Source organism: Strix aluco, chromosome 2, assembly GCF_031877795.1.
Source record: "Strix aluco isolate bStrAlu1 chromosome 2, bStrAlu1.hap1, whole genome shotgun sequence".
Lineage (NCBI taxonomy): Eukaryota > Metazoa > Chordata > Aves > Strigiformes > Strigidae > Strix > Strix aluco.
The window spans coordinates 91818620-91837912 of record NC_133932.1 but is presented as its reverse complement, the minus strand read 5'-3'; the positions used below and the strand labels follow the sequence as shown (position 1 = coordinate 91837912).

The 19293-nt window shown below is 38.1% G+C and overlaps 1 protein-coding gene across 8 annotated transcripts in view; it reads left to right on the top strand.

Annotated features, from left to right (window-relative positions):
- Positions 1–18646, top strand: part of LMO7 (LIM domain 7) — a 132938-nt gene extending 114292 nt beyond the window's left edge. For 6 of the 8 annotated variants that reach the window (XM_074815512.1, XM_074815516.1, XM_074815513.1 and 3 more), the window contains 13 exons: positions 970–995; positions 1308–1412; positions 3175–3267; positions 4679–5076; positions 6859–6924; positions 7257–7322; positions 9200–9252; positions 10887–11106; positions 12013–12285; positions 13618–13726; positions 15456–15558; positions 16068–16114; positions 17907–18646. In XM_074815512.1, coding sequence (XP_074671613.1) covers positions 970–995; positions 1308–1412; positions 3175–3267; positions 4679–5076; positions 6859–6924; positions 7257–7322; positions 9200–9252; positions 10887–11106; positions 12013–12285; positions 13618–13726; positions 15456–15558; positions 16068–16111 — 1556 coding nt within the window. In that variant the 3' untranslated portion in view covers positions 16112–16114; positions 17907–18646. The remainder of the gene's footprint in view (positions 1–969; positions 996–1307; positions 1413–3174; positions 3268–4678; positions 5077–6858; positions 6925–7256; positions 7323–9199; positions 9253–10886; positions 11107–12012; positions 12286–13617; positions 13727–15455; positions 15559–16067; positions 16115–17906) is intronic. The other 2 variants (XM_074815517.1, XM_074815511.1) reach the window with 1 other exon arrangement.
- The last annotated feature ends 647 nt before the right edge of the window (positions 18647–19293 follow it).

The window sequence follows — 19293 nt, the reverse complement described above, 5'->3', positions numbered from 1 at the left end:
GAGAAGAGGGGAGCAAAGATAGGCATAGGCAGCACCTACCCTTAGCATCTCCTGGCATAACTGCAGGAGATCAAGTCTGTTTGTCCTGTTGTCACTGTAGCTGTTGCAATCTGATAATGAAGACAAAATTGTGCATATATAGATTGTACACTAGTCTGTGACTATTAGATCTCTTTCGTATCCTAAATTTGACCTTTTCTCCACTTCATGTGGTCATACTTCAGAAAACTGTTGCAACTTGTTGCTTTTATGGATTTTTGTTTTAAACTGAAATTTGGACAGCTAAGTAACAAGTACACTAGCAACAAACAAAAATAGTGATGATGCTTAGGAAAGAATTATACTTAAATCTGTGCTTCTCCACATTTTCTCAACTTTTGATATATTAGCATAACACATCTCTCTCCAATAATCATCTTGGCACAAGCTAAGACCAAGCATGATAGCCTCAAATAGCATAAGGTTTGTGGTGAATGGTGACAGGATCACCAAATTGAAGTGTGCTTTTGGGAGTAGGAAAGGGGAAATACATGGTTTTGTGGTAGAGAAGTTGCTTGTGGATGTCTATTGCTCTTAATTCACATCAAGGGCAATGGGTGAGTAGCAGCTCTGCCCTGGAGCAGTGTTCTGGGTATTGGTCATGCTAAACAGTTGGCTTTCACAATAATAATAAGAGAGGTGTAGCAAAGAATCTCTGTATTGCCACAGTGGGAGATGTACTGCTAATTCAAGCAATTGCTGATGGCACTTGTAAGCATGTAAAGCTTTTAAACAACGGCGCACATTAGTTGAAAGGACCTGATGAGTTCTGACCTCAAGTAAGTTCTGTAGGGCAAAATGTGCAAGCATGGCTTACTAAGGAAACAAAAATTAGTCTGAAGCTCAGACTTTCTGCCTTTAGACAAGTGTTGCAGTAGTGAGTATGTATGGTTCTAATGATTTCTGGTTTTTGCCTTCCAAATCTTACAGGAGGCCCAGAGCCTGCAATGCCTGATGTAAGTACTATTTACAAACTACTAATTAGTTGTATAAACCTGGTCTTCTCAAGAAGCCCACTGCTTTCTATTGCTCTTTATACTGCTTTAGAATTGTGATCAAATCTGAGAGTACTGACTAAGATTTTCTAATGTGTAATGGAATGGATACTTTCCGTCCCTTTGAAGAAAAGGCTAATTCAGGTCCTTGTCACTATAAGGCTGTAGTGTTTGTAATGGCTTTTATTTCTCACTTCTAAAAATACATTTTAAAACGTAGAGTGTTAATTACATGCAAGAAGATAATATTATTTCATTTCTGTCTTATATTAGCTCCCAGTTCCATCCATTAGTGCTCCCAGTCGTCGGGTTTGGGATCAAGAGGAAGAACGAAAACGACAGGAAAAATGGCAAAAGGAGCAGGACCGTTTATTGCAGGTATAATTAACCTTCATAATCATAGGCTGGCAGTCCTTTAGGTGTGGAAACTGTTAGGGAAGAAAAGTAACATGTGACTTCTGCAATTCTCACTGATGGCCTAAGAGGACATTCAAATATATTGGCTGGGCTGCACAGTTACACACTCTAGCAACTATTCAGCCAAAGGAGAACAATGCATTAGTGAGCTTCATGAAATCAAACCCAAACTGTGTATTCACTACAGCTGGAAGTGCTCAGTCATCACAAGGTTGGTATGCTCTTACTGGCAACAGAATTTAAAGAATAGGCAAACAGCTAAGGGGCAGTAGTTTTCACTCTTGAATATGAGTGTTATTTTTTCCCCTTAAGAAAATTGTCTCTAGAATAAGAGATGAAGAGAAGCAGACAGTGCCATGGTTAGATGCCTGCTAGCATCCTGTTGCTTAGCAATCAACTAATCAGCTGGAATCAGTCTGATTTCCAGGACCTCTGTGAGTCAAGAAGCTGAACCTACTAACTCAAAACCACCTTGATAACCAATTGCTAGAGATGGAGGGGAAGTGTTGTAGAGGGAAGGGGCAATGTTTGCCATCTTAGGATAGCACAAAAAACCAAGCACACATCTCTAAGGACCTCAGCTCAGTGAAGCTTAGGCCCATCCAGCCACATTCACCAAGACACATCTCTGCAAATTAGTTTGTTATCTAAAGTCTGTTGGCTAGTAGAGACATCAGTGAACATCATTTACTCTGCACAAGCCCTCTTAAAAGTTTGGTGTATTCAGCAGAAAACTGTGATATCAAAGTACAGCGTAGCAACTCTTGGTTTTTGGATATTTTATCTTTTGTCATTCCTTTTCACTTACAAACTCTGCAAGGCAAGAGCTGTGCTTTCCTAAACATGTTTGTGGTCTCTGTTATGGCTTGGGTGCTCCGTTTGATGCCTGAAGAGGTCGCTTTAAAGAATATAAACCTTGGCACCCCTTTCTTGGGAGCAGTCTCAGCTGTCTGTCATCACTTTTCCTTGCTTCTCCTTTCCTAGGTCTAAAGTAGTAAATTTGGCCAGAGTAATAATGTTCTTTCTCTTCTCCATGATCCTAGTAATGAATTCTCAAATAACAGAGAAAGGAAACACAGTCTTCCTTATTTCTAACATCTTAGAATGAATACTTTTGACATCCTTAAATATTTTGCTTTTCCCAAGATGAAAGTGGTGATTGACAAACCCATCAAAACATTTATTGTGTACCTTGAGTAATACTTTAAGACATTACATTGGTTTCATACCAAATCCAGGCGTAGGATAAATTTGGAGGTCCAGAAATTGTTTTTTGTTTAGGTAAAATTCCAAAAAATCAAGAGTTCTTGCTCAAACCATATTACTGCCTCACTTAGTGATAACTTTATATTTACCGCATTAATGTGCCCAGTTCCAAGTTAAATATAATCAGTCCATCTTTCAAGAAATACCTTAGCTGATTTTTGTTTGAATGGGAACTAAACTGTAAGATGGGGAATATAACAGATGTGAGGTCAGTTGTTATGAGACTTAGCATGTAATAAACCTGGATTCTCCAAAATCAATTGCAGAACTCCTTTGGATTGTATTTGAACTAGGATTTCATTCACTCATAGCAGACCTAATGTCCTAATGAAGCTCAAACATGTTTTTACCATGCTGGTCTGTTAAAAACCACATTAAATACCAGTGGTACATTTTAATGCAAATAAAAAATACCATGTTTCTTATTTGGGTGTTTAACTTCAATCTAACATAACAGGAGAAATACAAGCGGGAGCAAGAAAAACTGAGGGAAGAATGGCTACGAGCTAAGCAAGAAGCAGAAAAAGAGAGCTCCAAGTATTTTGATGAGGTAGGCTATGAGTATGGCTTCACTTTTGACTGTTTAGTTTCGTGATGGCTCTTTCCCCTTATAGTAGATGCATGGGAGCAGGTAAATAATTTATTTTGCTATGTTATTTATCTTCTTATTTTGGAAAACAAATTGTTGTCTATGACTTGATAGAAGGAAGTTGCAAAAATGAGAAGGAACAAGTAAATGGGATGTTTTGAGACCTGTTGAATTTGACTTTTTTCCTTATGGATTGGTTAGGTAACTAACACGAGAAATACGTTAGCAAAAAGTTACAGCATGTATTAATTATTGTGATCAGAATGAAATGGTCACCTTTGCTGTATATTTACCTCCTGAAGATACTTGTTGGAATTCTGCCTCAGTACTCATCCTGAGGCATGTTCACAAGTGCTTGGCTTATTACTGGCAACCAGTTAATCATATTGCTGATAAATTTACATATCAAATCAACTTCAGATTTGCTATCATACGTTTCAAGACATTGAATGTGTGTGGTTTCTGTAGGGCTGACTTTTGTGGGTGTTGCTTATAGAAGGATGAACAGGTTTTTTCCCAAGTGTAGGAGGTATCTGAGATATCTCTTCTTTATTGCTACTTGAGTGCTGCTTCAGGCATCCTAGCTAGATCAGTTGTGTTTATACAGTCACAAATAAGTAGACTGTAATTTAAGGCTTAGGACTTCAATAAGAAAGCTCTTTCAGCTGTTAGAGGGCTTTGCTGTACAAGAATGTAAACCATTTAATATTTTTTCTATCATTAGAGGTTTGGATGAACCCATAAACAGTACTTGTCCTCTGCAACTAAAACATCTTTTGACCACTGAAAGACCTTTTCTCATGTTTGAGAGAAGAGTCATAGAGTGGTAGGTCTGAGGTTTGACTTTCAAATGGTAGCAGAATGGAGGAGGGTGGGGGTTTCCTCCCCATGAGGATTCATGTGAAATTTATTGGTCTGATACACACTTGCAGTGTATATATTTTTGTGTAAACGCTCTTAGGTAGGTCTCAGGTTTCGAAGTCAAAAAAGTAGGGAGAAATGCTGATTATCATGGAAGAGTTTGTTTTCCATGGGTATTTAAGTGGGGATGGGATGGCTTGAAATGTAAGCGATACTTTAGAAAAGAAGAATGTTTCACATAGTTGTGGCCACGCTGCCCGTGGTGCTTGCTAAGGCTGCTGTGTGGAATGAAGCTCTTGCATTAGGAGAATGTGCTAGCAGAAACTCAAAACATGAAACCAAAGTACGCCCTGCGTCTTGCATTGAAAGTGTTTGGGATGCTTTTACAGTATTCCTTCACAGAATAAGTGAACTTTTCTGAGTGAGCAACCTGTTTAAAAAAACAGCTCCCTTCCCTAAAACCATGATTTTTTTTTTCTTTTTTTTTTTTTTTTTTTTTAATTTGCTACAGGAGCAGACTGTTTTAACCTTAAACACAATGTCTGTCCCTGTACGGGCTCCATCTGCGTCCAGCTGGAGAGCAAACCCTGAAGCGAATACTCCCGAGGAGCCAGAAGGAGATGGAGGAAGCGAGCTGGCAACGCGCTTGCTAGGCGAGGGAGAAGAAAGGAGGAGGCTTCAGGAGGAACGGAGGATCCAGGAAGAAGCAGCCCTGCATTTTGAGCGGGAAAGGGAACTCCAAGAGCTGGAGCTTGAGAGACAACGTAAAGAGAGGGAACAGCAATATGCTGAGGAGCAGAGGCGGCAGGCAGAAATGGAAGAGCAGAGGCAGCAAGCAGAGATGGAGGAACAGAGGCGGCAGGCTGAAAGGCAAAGGGAGGCATCAGTGGAGATGCCTCAGTACCAAAGGTGTGCGCTTCTAATGGGGTGTACTCTCTGTTCCTTCTATATTAAAAATTCAATTATGTTTCTGATGGGAGTGTGTATGTCCTGAATATATAAGGGTATTCATGTAAGATTCATACTGTACTCAGTCAGTACAAGATACCACAGGATAGCCTTTCTTTCTAAAGGTAGAAGGATCAGGCATAAGACAAAAGTTATTCCTCATGAATCAAGTGCTCTATTAACTCCCTTCAGCTCGTTTTTTAAAATAGGAAGTGTAAAAACAGTAATTACAGCCAAAGCAAAGATGACCTGAAGCACTTAGTGTGAGGATTTTTTAAGACCCCTGCATAAGCCCGTAAATTGAGAGCCAGTGGCTCATCATACAGGGCTTTCAGAAGAAATACCAAGTTAACTCTTTTCCAACAAATGCATGACTGATTTTCCTGACTCCTCTCATTTTAGTTCGACAGTGCAACAATAAAGTTTAATTGCACTACTGGGTTAATTTGTCAATGAGGGGTATCATGGTATATGATTGAACAGATACTGGTTTAGATATCATAGTCTGTTAGAAATACCCACTGTGGATATATTTATTCTAGAACACGAAAAAGTTTCTTTCATTACCTCCTTCAGCATCTTGGTTTTTAAGAAAAAAAATGAACAAAACCCCCAAAAAACCCACCCAACTATTAGTTTACAAGTTCATGTTCTTGCCCAGATGTTTTCAGATTACTATTACAGGCATCATGGGAGATTAATCTGTCTGAAACAGATTAAAACAGTAACTTTTCCTTATTTCTTGTGCATTTAGCTTACTGCCTTGTGTGTGACTAGCTTTGCTTTCCTCTTGAGGATTTCCCCCCATTCTTATATAAGTAATAAGAGATGACTGAAGATAATGCATGATATCAAGTTAAATCTTAGGAGAAGAAAATATGATTATAAAATTGGATGTATTTGCAGGGGAGATTTTGAGACCTGGAGTTACTTAGCTCATTGTAAATGACTGCTGCTTGAGATCCCTGCTGGGGGAAGGAGAGGCACAGTTGTTACAATGGCTAAACAGGTTCTTCTTGGCAGCTGAACCAGGGTATCTACAGTTTTAGCTTGCCCCAATTGCAAGATAATAAGACTTTGTGCAGTAACTTATTAAGCTGCTGTAATATCTGCATATCTAAATCCTTGATACGTGCTTTAGTCCCAGGGGATTTAATTGCTTCTGAGGTTGCTGCCAACTTGCTGCCAAAGGATGTGTTTTGCTAAACAAGGATGGCTTTGCTTAATAATGGAGTAAGTTCAGTGAAGCTGGGCTTTAAAATATCTGGTGTTAAATGTTTGCTTTACGATGATATCCAAATATACGACTTGAAATCTGAAATGTTATTTAAACATCTGTGAAAGCATGATGCTTGCTTCAAAGACCACTAAGGTTGGGGACATGCAGTTGGAAGAGCTTTGTTTATGGAAGTTAGTGAGTGGTTAGAAACTGCACCTACACTATTTTCTAGAATATATGTGTAACTTTCAGAGAATTTCTGTGTTTGGACGAAGCTTACCTCCTGGCTTTGAAATGGATGAGATAATCACTGATACCTGTAATTTTTGTAGCATCTGATACTTGTAATTTTTGTAGCATCTTAGAAACATGAAAAATACATGAGAAAAAATCCCAAAAAACTTTTTATCTACCACATCTGAACTTTCTCAGCTTTCTCTATGCATACTTAGTGTTTGCTCAATTTCTAGAAAATGCTTTTTTTGTTTAATATGTATTTTCTTTTATCTGTATTTTTCTTCTAGACATTATGAGCGCTATGAAGTATCTAAAACAATAGAGGATCGACCTGGTCATCCTGTTGTTGACAGGTAATAAGAAATGGAATCGATAGATAGGTTGAAACATCTTCAGCAATAAGTATTGACCATTTTGGCATGCTCAGGTTGGAAATTCTTGTCACTTCCAAAAATGTATTTTCAGGCAGTTTTTCTGACAACCTTTCTTTTTCTACCTTCTTTTGTTAGTTGTGTTTCTGACTGATAAAGTTAAGCCTCCTTAGAACTTTAACTGTTCGTGGTTTTTTTTCTTTTTTTCCCCTAAAGATCTGTTTTGAATATTTTTAGTAGGAAATATTTATGTCTATGTATGTCTTTTTCTGTATATGAGCGTGATGTATATTTTTTTTTTGGTTGTTTTATAGACATTATGAGCGTTATGAAGTTTCTAAAACCATTGAGGAGCAACCTGGCCAGTCATTTGCTGACAGGTATGTGTGATACTGAATCTCGGCTGCTTCTGTGTCAGAAAGCTTTGAAACTTTCAATAAACTTTAGCTGTGGCAGCTAGGTGTATAGTTTGTATTGCTGCTGTGTTTTGCAGTTTGTGACACGTTTTCAATCGAGAAGACAAGCAGACAAACTTTTGGCAATTATATACTGTGCTGTAAACAACAGTTAGTCAATAGGATTGTACTGGGAGAAGCAGAACTGTAAGGAAGTAAATATGTGGGTGGTACTAGACTTACCTGGCTGGAAAGCAATTTCAGATAATACTGTGGTTGTGTCATAATGTGCTATCCAAACTAAGGTGCAGTCATCCCAGTCAGGATTGTACAATTTAAGAGAGAATAAACAGGGAGGGAAGTGAGAGGCAACAGCAGCGTATTTATCAGGAAGACAGTAGATGTGCCACTTGTTAAGTTACGTTCTTACCTTGGCTATTTTCTATTTTGTTTTGCTTGGTGGTTTGTTTGGGGGTTTTACTGGGGGTTTTTTTTTGTTTGGTTTTGTTTTTATTTGAATAGAATATATTAGCCACTGCAGATTTGGGCTCTTCGAATAGACAGCTTTTTCTTCTCCCTTTTATAAAAACTGGGCTATGGTTAAAAAATGCTGAAGCAACCTAAACCCAGAAGGTTTGTGTCAAGCATTTTGTCTTAGATGGCATCCCACAGTAGTTCTGAAAGATCACCTTTGCTGCCTATTTAACCCGTTCTTACAGTTGGACTGAGCATACTTTTATTTTTTTTTTTTTAATATTAAGAGGAACCCCAAAATTTACAGGGCACAACTATTGGATCTGTTATTAATGGAAGATCTAAATCTAACTTCAGAAGGTGCCTGCACTGAATAGTTACATCTTGGATGTATGTGTAAGGAGGATACTCAGGTGCTAAAAGCATCCCAGGCCAGGCTGACCTGCTCTTTGGAGCTCCTCTTTGCTTCAGGCACCTGTGAAATTGTTGTATCTTCTCAAACATAATAAAATAGGTATGCACCATAGGACAGACAATCAGAACTTGGGGGAGCAAGAAATGTGATGCAGTTTATGCATCATTTATCTATAGACAAAGGACAAGAGTCCCTCAGACCGCTGTTATGCAGCCAGTGCTGTATGTGTGAACACATTAATGTAGCAGCTTTGAGCTGTGACCCAGCCAAGGATTTCTGTTCCTTTCTGAGGTATTTTAAAGTAAGAAACTGGCTGTATTACTTGAAACTAATAATACAGCACAGAGGTGTTGCTCCTGCTCTGTACTGTCAGAAAACCAGCGTTTTGCCATTTGTCTTCCTGTATATTGAATGACATTTCTTGGCTAAAACTTACTAAAAAATTAATGCTGCTGGGTATAATTGGTGAATAATAAATTTCCTGAGAACAATCTGCATGTAGTGTTTGAGGAGGTGTTTTGCTTATGATCTAGTAATGGTTCTGAAGTATGATTTAAGTTTCTCATGAAATTAAATCATTTATAAACCTGCTATGAAAATTATCACCTGTTTGACTGTGTTACTGTAGTCTTCACAGAGCTTCCACAGGGAAGGACTTTGGTTTTTACATGTTTTTGTTGAAGCAAATACAGTGATTGGTCCCTTATACCTGAAGCACTGGGAACTTTCAGTACATAATTTTAATTTTTAATTGGTGATTACCTATTGACATCTAAATATTGACCGTTTTTTTCCCTTAATACCCTGTTGGTCTTTAGTATTTTTGGCTCTTGTTTTAAGTGCAGCATAAGCTGTTGATGGGAGGTATGGTGAAAAAAGAGGTTGTGTATCTGTTGTCTGCAATGGTAAGATCTTTGTCCGTGATGAGGTCTCCTAGTTGAGGTAGAGAAATGAATGTTTTCTGTATCCTTAGGAATAAGTCCAAGTCGACCTCAGAACTGAATGAATTCAACACAATTGGAAATGGTAAGTAGTGTATAATTTCAATTTTTTTTTTTTTTTTTTTAAAAAAAAGGTGTATTGGATATAGTTACCCTAAAAAAATTAATTGTCAAAGTGCTTTTTGATAACTGTATTGTAATTCAGATTCATACCATGCCACAATTTAATGAAGTTTCAACAGCAAGAGGAAATTCATACAGTCAGTATATAAGCCTAGGACAAATATGATTAACTGCTCTCTTGAACACCATAGCAGTGATTATAAACAGGTCCTAGATACCTAAATGTTATATTACTGATATTTATATGAGAATAAACCAATCATGTAGGTATATCATTGAAGATGTATGTGCTCTTGATATGTTGACTCTATCAATAGAAAAAGGTGCATACACCAAGATGCTAATGTATTTAATACAACTGTTTGCTCTTTTAAACTTTTGTTAGTGTAACACAGCCAGAAGTCAGCTCTCGATACTGTCACAGTGGCTTGTTTCTGGACTCCAGTTCCTTGCTGCCTTTCTTGAGTTGTCCTTCAGTTACATTACTGCACTTTTAGAGTAATGTGTGTAAAGCAAGCAAACAAACAAACCAGGTTTATAAATGTGTTACAGTAGAAAATGCCTGAAAGCTATTCCTGTGTCTAAAACATGGTTAAGAAAGGTAATCAGACGTAATCATAAAAAATTAAATGCTGTATTAGAGGACATATTGCAGATCGACAACATTGCTTTCACACATTAAAGCTTGGTCATTGAAACTAATGAGCAAGTAAACTTCCACAGTATTTTATAATGGTCATCTATAGCAATAAAACCAAGAGCAATTCTGTAGTCAGAGAAGTCTTTAAAGGGATTGAAATTGCAATTGAATCACTTACTGCTGAGTAATTTTCTTAATGAGTCTTACTGTAAAGAATAGTTACTGGATCTCGGAAATAAAAACAAAGTTGTTGCCTTCTAACATGTCAACAGATATTGGAGAAAGATGACTTGTTTCTTTCCCCTTCCAAAATTTCAAAGGCCATCTATACCTTAAATCTCATTTCAAGTGAGTACTTAACACAACATCCAAATAATAGAGAAACTCTGTGAGATTTCCCTCCCCCCTCCCCCACCCCCATATATTTATATAAAGCAAGATAAAGCAATATGTTTAGTGCCTTGAATAGGAAAGAATTCTTGAAAATGGGGACAAGTTACAGGGGAAAAAAAAAAAAAAGAACTCTTAAAGGGAAGAAGGTACTGCACCATTCAACTATATATTCTATACTTGCTTCAGTTTGTATTGGAGGAAGAGTCCAAATTGTGGCACTAAAAGAGATCATGCCCTTTTAAAAATGCATGTGTGTGTATATATATGTATACACAAACGTATATGCATATACACTTTGCAAGTGAAGGAAGATACCTACTTGTATTTAAGTTAGACATCATGTAAAAGTCACACTAGTGGAAACATGAATAAAAAAATTGTAATAATAATGATGTATTGCCAGGTTTGGTACTGGTCACCTGGCTATGAAAAGGAACTGGAGAAATTTTGTGAATGTGGTGGTGAACCTGGCTTTTGGAGTTATAGCCAGAGTACTGAACATGTGATAACTGCTTTTGTGCCTTAAGGTGTCTAGCTGAAGTTTGCACATGTTGTCCAAACAGGTACCCAGAGCAAGTATTCGGAGAGGTCCCAGAACACAGGTGAGTCGCAGAAGAAGTCTCAGAAGGAGCACAACCTGTCTGCAGCAGAGTTGGAGAGACAGCAAATCCTTCAGGAAATGAGAAAGAAAACATCTCTACACACAGACAGCAGCTGGATTAGGCAGCGCAGTTCCAGTATACATAAGGAGCCTATTACTCTGTACAGCAATAGTATGAGGAGGTAAGAATCGCGTTAAAAATTAACTTTGTCTCTCATCAAATATTTTTGTTTGGTTATTCTAAACTTCAGCTTGTATTACAGAGCACAGAAGCAAATCGAGTCTGTGAAATGCTGTAAGGTAAACTGCATAGCAGCACGGATAGAAGAAAGTAGCTGTATTACAGCTGGGATAAAATGTTTTTTTGCAAGTAAACAATATGGATGTGACCTGTAAATAACTCAGCTGCTTATTTTTTGGTTGGTATACCAGCAATGGAAATTAATAGTGTGCCTTGTCATTGACAGATGTGCTTAAGAACTTCAGCATGACAATTTATTGTGGAAATTAATTATTATTGCTAAGGAGTATACCTTTTTTTTTACATAGACATACGTTAGAAAGCCTGGAGTCTGTTTCTTGCTTTAAGTAACATGTGAATGTTGGATTTGTCACTTTGGAAACAGCCAACTTATCAGTCAGGAGAGTGTTTGGCTATTGGGCCAGTACCTTGTACCTAGACGATGCTATCCAGTCTGGATGGATTGTTATTTTCAATCTGGTATCCCTTGGAGAAAACAAAAACAAATCTGGTATCTGAGGTCTGTTGCTTTACAGCGGATTTTGATACAGTTCACCCTGATAAGGCTGCAGTGTTTTGCCTGTATTCTGTAGTGGTTAAGTGCCACTTATCTTTCACCTCTCCTCCTTTTTCCCATGAAACTAGGACTGGACACAAAGGATAATTTGTTGCTCAAATGTTTTACATCAGTATGTAAAGACTATTGGTCAGGGTGATCAGACAATCATATTCATGATAGAAAATTTTAAAAATGCTAGAATAATGGTTTTCTTTTTAAAAAAATCAGAATATGGCTCTTCTGCTCCAGTCTTGCTGCCATTTATGTTTGTATGTGTACCTGTTACAGAGGGGAGTCTTTGGACAATCTTGATTCTTCAAGAACGAGCTCGTGGAGACACCACTCGTGGCTGAACCAGTCTGCCTCCTCTTCATCTCTATCCTCTACTCAAGACTTCAGTCGCCCGGTGTCCACTTCAAACCGAGCCTATATGTGCACTCCTTCCTCCAACAAAGCACCTCCTGCGGCCACTTCTGCGAGAGCCCCCTCTGTGTCCCAGGCAGCCCCCCGGGCTCAGTCTCCCCTCTCTACTTCCCAGCCAGGGTCCCAGACACGCAGCAGGTGAGTGGGTGCCCTTCTGCTGGGAACGTATAAAAATCGAGCTGCAATAAAGAGTGGACTTTGTATATATGGTCATCTACAGCAGTGTTCGTGCCCATAATATTGATTAACAAGTCTGAAAACTACCTGTAGTTTTCTGGCTGTCTGGAATGGTGGAAATATGGGCTGGTATTACAGTTCTGCTCCAGTCATTCAGAAAATTCCACAGGTTTGTCATCACTGCTTGACATCGGTTAAAAAAACAAAGGAACTGGAATAATAAATCCCCGGTCTCCAAGATGTATGATAGTTACCAAAATGATTAGTAAAAGCCTACTCCAGATGGCATTTCTGACATTTTCTTAAGTTTGTTTTAACAAAAGATTCCTGAAATCCACGCTTTGTGGCTCTCATCTTGGTCTCTCCTCCCCCTTCCTGGCATGTGGTCAATATCATCTCAAGGAGCACTCCAGAATGCTCATAACCCATGACCCCGGAGAATTAGAGTAGGATCTTGGTTTTACTCTAGGAGGAGAAAGCAAGAATTGCAATATATTTTGAAACAAAAATGGAATTCAGTTGTGGTAGGGTAGATAACTCTGCTGGTTTATGTACTTGAAACATTTTAAAAATACCTTGGGATAAGACTATTGAGAATCATCGCACACAATTACTGCATATAATAACACTGTGAACACTGCTGCACTAGCTCTTACACTCTCAGGAACTTTGTGATAAATTGACCCCTTATTTAAAGCTAGGCTCCTACATTCTTTATAACGTAAGAAAATTACCTTCTTAACCATGTTTGCTTATCTTGTTCTCACTTCCATTTGCTAACATCTTGGTAGATCTATGGAAACTGACCTCTATATGGCTTATGTTCAAGGAGTTAACATAATACTCCAAGTCCAGGACTAGTCTTCTGTTATCTAACAAGGTGCAGATGGTGGCACTTGACAGGGGTGCTTGCTAAAACTTAGCCTTCAGATAATTCCGCACAAATAAGAAATAAGGCAGGAGCACAAAACCTGTGTTCTTTCTCTCCAAACTTAACAATATACTTTTTATGTTTATTTGTATAAGGTATTTTATACAATGAAATATCTCCCAAGAATGTGACAGAATTTCTTAATTTGTTCTTATGTAACTTTGATCTAAATTATAACACTTCAGTTTTCCCTAGCTGTCAGATCTACTGTAAATAATATTAATTTTCAGTTTATTTTCCCCAAGCAGCCTAATAGTCCCCTTTTTAACAGTGTGTTTTTCTTCTTAATCTCAAAGTATTTGATAACTTTTCTTTGTCTTTTAAACAAATCCTGGTCTTAAGGATTTTCATTCTGTATTTAGGTCAGTCAGTGGGAAGAAAATCTGTTCATACTGTAATAACGTTCTGGGCAAAGGAGCAGCCATGATCATTGAGTCTCTTGGTCTTTGTTATCATTTACATTGCTTTAAGGTGAGAGCTGGGAGTCACATCGTGAAGGAACAGGAGCTAATCAGGAGCACGCATGGCTACTCAATGTTACGCTCACAGGGGCTCTACTAATCACCTGCTTTGCCTTCTACTCTTGACAGCGTGGTGCATGCATATTTCCATGAGGCAGTCCTATCTGCAGGCATTTAGCACTCAACTCTAGAAGTATTTCTTCAGTGCCAGAGCTAACAAGTAGGACTTGGACAAGTAAGATGGCCCCATTGACTGTGAGATCAAAGTTTTTCCTTCTTCGAATAGGCACCAAAAAATCAGAAAGTGCTGAGCCACTTCTCCCAGAGTAACCAGCTCCTTAAAAAAAAAAAATCTCAGCCTGGACCCTGGCAATTGAATCATTTAAGATGACCCATCACTTCGAAGATAATCGTAGCAGACAGCGTTCACATAGTGTTTTCCAGGCAAAGGCATGCTGGCAGTGTTCAACCTGGCAGGATAAAACCCAGCACCAAACCAGAAGCTGTGTTTAGTGCTACTCAGCCCTGGTCAGAAGCTAGGTACATTAGCACATGCTCAGCACTGAGACAGTGTTACCTGATTTCCAGTTAGCTTGGGACATATGCAGAGCTAAAAGAATAAATGCCTGCCTGCAAAAGACGTAAAAGCACTCCTAGTTCCCTTGCCCTAGGATCAGATGAGGAATTAGACTCTGACTTGGAGGTGCTGTTGGACTTCTTCCATGGCTTTAAAAAAGAGACTTCTGTGTCTAGTTTAGAACACTTGTCTTCTGTGCCCAGCTCAAATGCATCACATGGAGTATTACAAGGGATTGACTCAAAGCTCTTCCTCGTCCTGCCTGCCTGAGCAGGAGGGACAGGAGTAATCCATGGGGACTGGTTATCATTCCCTTTCTGCACAACATGTATTCTGTGTGAGGAAGTCCACCTGTAGTTCCTAACCTACATAAGAAAATACCAAATTTCTGTTTTTCAAATTTCTGAAGATTAATGAGCTGTTGGACAGACTGCCATCTAAAAGATTCATTGCTCATTTAATCAGGCAAACTATCTGTCCTTCTGTAGTCAGCTGAATACTTTGCTTCATAAATTCAGTAAGGAGTTTTGGGTTACATTCCTTCCAGAGATGCTTCATATTCACAGCAAAGATGTGTTCAGCCACCATAAATAGTTTAATGTTAGCATGAAATCTATCAAGACCCTTATTCATGTGTTTATACAAGAAAAATGGAATCGGCCCCTTCTCTCCAAATAAGAACTTGTTTCTGTGATGCAAACCCAGGAAACTGGGAGTGCCTAAGTATTTGCTGCTTTGAGTGCCAAAGGGCTGAGGACACCAGCAGCGTACAGCGCCACATGGAAATCTGCAGCTAGCACACCCAGGTGTTCTGTGCCAAAATTGCTGTTGTCATCTAGAGAACAAATTTTTTTTCGTGTTGAGCCAGTTTTAGTTTTCAGAGAAACCAAAGTTCAAATTAGATTTAATGAACTAATCTCTAAAAACTGTCTGCTTTATGTTTGCTTAGTTGGTGTATCTCTGCTATTCGTTGTCTAGTCGTCGCCTTAAAATACTTTCTCAGGGTTGGTTGCATTTTGATCTACTAATTGTTTACATTTGCTTCTAGTGATTGTGGGTTTATGGTTCAAGCTTTGTTGAGCTTAATCCAAGCTGCTTTTGAACAGCATTTTAGTTTCTTAATATGTTGTAAGGAGTTGCTAATTATTCACCTATCATACAGTGTGTTGCCTGTGGATGCGACCTTGGGGGATCCCGCTCTGGAGCTGAAGTCAGGATCCGAAACAACAAACTCTTCTGCAACGACTGCTATATCAGATTTAAAAGTAAGGCAATCCAGTTGCAGTGTGCATGACTGTAGTTCTCTGTGCTGTACAACCTCAAGTGTTTGCACAGCTGAGCCACTTGATAGCTTTCGTGTTTAGCTTTAAGTTGGTATATTAGTGAATAGGTTCAGCAAGGTTTGCTTTCCAGTTTCTGTCTTTTGTAGGGTAGTCATTCCTTACTTTTAACTTGCTGGTAGCTGATTTTACCACCTTGTTATTAAGCAGCTTCAAGCAGACAACATGGTATAGTCATCCCGCTTTCTTCATAGATCTGAGAAAGTTGTGTCAAGAAGTTGTCAGTTGCTGAACAGGTTTGTCTTGATAATGCAGAAGTCTTTCTGAAAAATTCTCTACGCTTTTTAAAAAAAGTAATCTGAATATGTATTTAATTCAGTCCTAATGCATACCTGGAAAGCTATTAGTTTATCCTGTGCAGGTGGCACAAATGCTGGTTTCTTTTTGCGATGCTATTATTTGAATTATAGGTCTGTGATTGGTTATTCATTTAGGTACAAGTTCAGGAGGAATTGATTTACTTACAGATCTTAATTAAAAGGTGCAGTATAATTTTTTTCCTTTATTATGGTTTGCAGAATTCTGATTTACTGGAGCATGATGTTAAGGCTTTGAATAATGGTGGTGTTTTTTTTTCTGCTGTCATAGGTGATGGTAGACAATCTCCTAATTTTGACAAGTCTTGAAAGTGTTAAATGGCTCTATTTTTACGTAACAAATATGGAATTCTCTAGAATGATAAAATTCAGCTATGAGAAGGCATTTCTGAATTACTTCCTGGGAAACATGTCTGCGTTTCTTCATGAGCTCGGCACATTTTTCTCATGGTGGACCAGAAGGCAGCGAAGGGAACAGAATACTCATGCTACAACACTAGAGCAGGGCTTGGGCATCTGCTGGTTGAGAAGCCTAGCTCAGAAAAAGAGAACCTCTGCATCTGATGCTGTTGCTGTTTTCAGGCTGGTTTTGGCTTTCAGGAAGAGGCAAAGCTGCCTGCACCACAGAAATAATTGTGTGGTGCCCAAGCTAAAACCAGAAAACCCCACACCTATCCTTGATGCTAACATTGCATTCACAGAGGCTAATGCTAGGTGCAAGGATTGCCCCCTTCCATCTGGAGGTGATCCAGAGCACTGGGTCATATCTCTCTGAGTTACTGTTAGGAGAATTTATCTCCTTTTTGATGGCGAGACTACACTGACGTGACTGTGTTCCTATTTGAAGCACCCAGACGTGTGGGAGATTCAATCTGGAACCTGCTCATGTTATTTTCTCTTTTCTTTTGGAGGAAAAATTGCTGAATGATTTGGATAACTTTGGTATTGAAAAAAATATATGTTTTTTATTATTCCCTGCCAAGACAGCATTCAGGAATTTGGTGGTGGCAGTAACCAAAAATTTTATGATGGATAAATTGCTATTTAGACTCTCTTTAACATTACAGCCCATAAAGTCACAGCAGTGCCTTTCAGAAGCAGAGTTGATCTGTGAGAAAACGGTTCTATTCCCTTCCCTTCAGACTGCATCTACTTGGGCCACTGGGCACCTCAAAACATAATTGTTTGAGATATGAGTAAATCAGGAATGGTAAGAACTTGTAGGTACAGAATAAAGTATTTAAATTAGTGATTAGAAATTGAAATTAGCTATTTGAATAATACAAAAACCAGCTATGTGATTACTGCAGTGACAGCACAGCACAGATCTGTGATGCAGATTACTTTGTTTGCAGTTGGTATTTGACATCAGCCTGGCTAATTACCTGTTAGTTTGGAATGTAAACGTGTTGGATAAAATGTTTGATAAACTGTAGGATTGTTAATATTCACTGTGTAATTTTATGGTGTGATATTTTTGCACATTTTTATGTTAATTTTGTGGTTTAAACTTGGAACATTGTAGCATAACACCAGTGTATTGGCAGATGCCCACAAATATATGCAGAGGGAGAATAAAAAAAGTTATTTTTTAATATTGTTACAGTTATTTAGCAAATTTTGATTATTGAGGGGTAAATTTAGAAAAACTGTCACCCTGTCTCTTTGCTAATACTAAAAATAATTCTTAAAAGCTTGGTAAGGTGCATGTTCTGTGGAATATTACTTGGCCTGAAAAACTTGCAGTGCTGTAATTGGATTAAACTCAAATTTGTATTGTTCATTAAATTTGGATTGCTAGATTCAGAATGTATACCTTGGTTTGTGTTACCATTTTCAATAGGTATTGGGAATACTATTATCTGACTATTTTTAACTTGGAAATTTTAGTTTTTGTCACTAAGATTCTTCAGTAGTTAGACTTTAATTACAGTTTCTTCTGTATCTCTCTAACAGCTGGACAACCAACCTCCATGTGAAGCAAATGAAGATATGAAACCACTGTTGCAGATAAAAGAAGAGGTGATTGCTGCTGATGTAGATCTATAAATATATATGTTGTGTGTATGTGTGTTTTTTCTAAGAGTAACACTTGCTTGTCTAGTCTTCATAGCAATGCATTGTATTCTTCATATAACTATTTTTATTTATAAGAAAGTAATTGCAGTAAGGAAATATCTGGGGGAAATGCTTTCACTTTTTCAGCTTCAAGTACTGAGAGCACAAGGGAGAATAAGTATATTTTCAGTAATAACTTCAAAATATTTTTGAGGCTTATAATCAACTAGTTGACTTTCCAATGGTATATGAAGAGGGTATTTTGTTTCTAAGCTCTTGAAATGAGCATTAGAGAAATAGCTAATATAAATATATATTTGCAATTGCTGTCTTTATTTTTGACATATATTGAAAGTGAATTCTCTAGGTTAATATGAAGCTGCATTTAAATGCACACAAATGTGTTTGCTTTCCATATGCTGGTTTCTAAAATCATGTGCTTTTTTGAAACTTAAATACAAAGAATAATCTGTTTGCTCAATGGTGTTGGCATAATATTCTATGGAATCCATTTAAGGGGAAGAGTTCTCTTTTCCCATTTGGAAAATGTAACTATCACTTTTTCCTCCACAAACTGAGTGGAGAATGGTTGTTGGATTACAGTATATTTGTAAATAAAATTTCTGATGTTGCATTTATTAGAAGTTTTTTTCTTTCTATCCAGCTAAATGTGTCTAAGGTGATTTGCTGAAATATAAAATTGTTTGAATCCCATGTTGGGAAAATATTTTTTTATGAAAGTATTATGATGTCCACCTACATATGTGCAAGAACAATAGTTCTTGCTTTTCTCTTTCCCTTTACAGTAGACATCAAATTTTGTATATAGATCTCCCATCACGCTCCACATGCTCTTTCCCTTCAGTGTTTCAATACAAGTGGTGAGACTGATTTTGTCTGTATGCTCATCCCTGAAGCACAAGGCAGAAGAGGTTGGAAGAGGTGGAAGTTCCCCAAAACTTCTCTGCTGTGGCTAGAAATGAGGTGCTAAAAATATTTTGGGTTAGATTCTGCTCCTTCTGAAAATGCAGCTGGAATGTGTGCTATGTGTTTTTCAGTGGTGGCTTCCAAATTGCTTTGGTCAGTGGCTTCCCCAAATCCTTTCATGCCCAGTTATGTACCCTTCTGTGTCCATGTTCTTGGAAGCAGCAAAGATGACATGGCATGTGGATCAGAGGAATTTGGGGAAGCATTTTGTGGATGAAACCAAGGAAGAGGACAGCTGAGAGGTGTAGGAGGGCGGTGGGACTCTAAGATAAGCTTGTACATGATACCATGAGGAGTT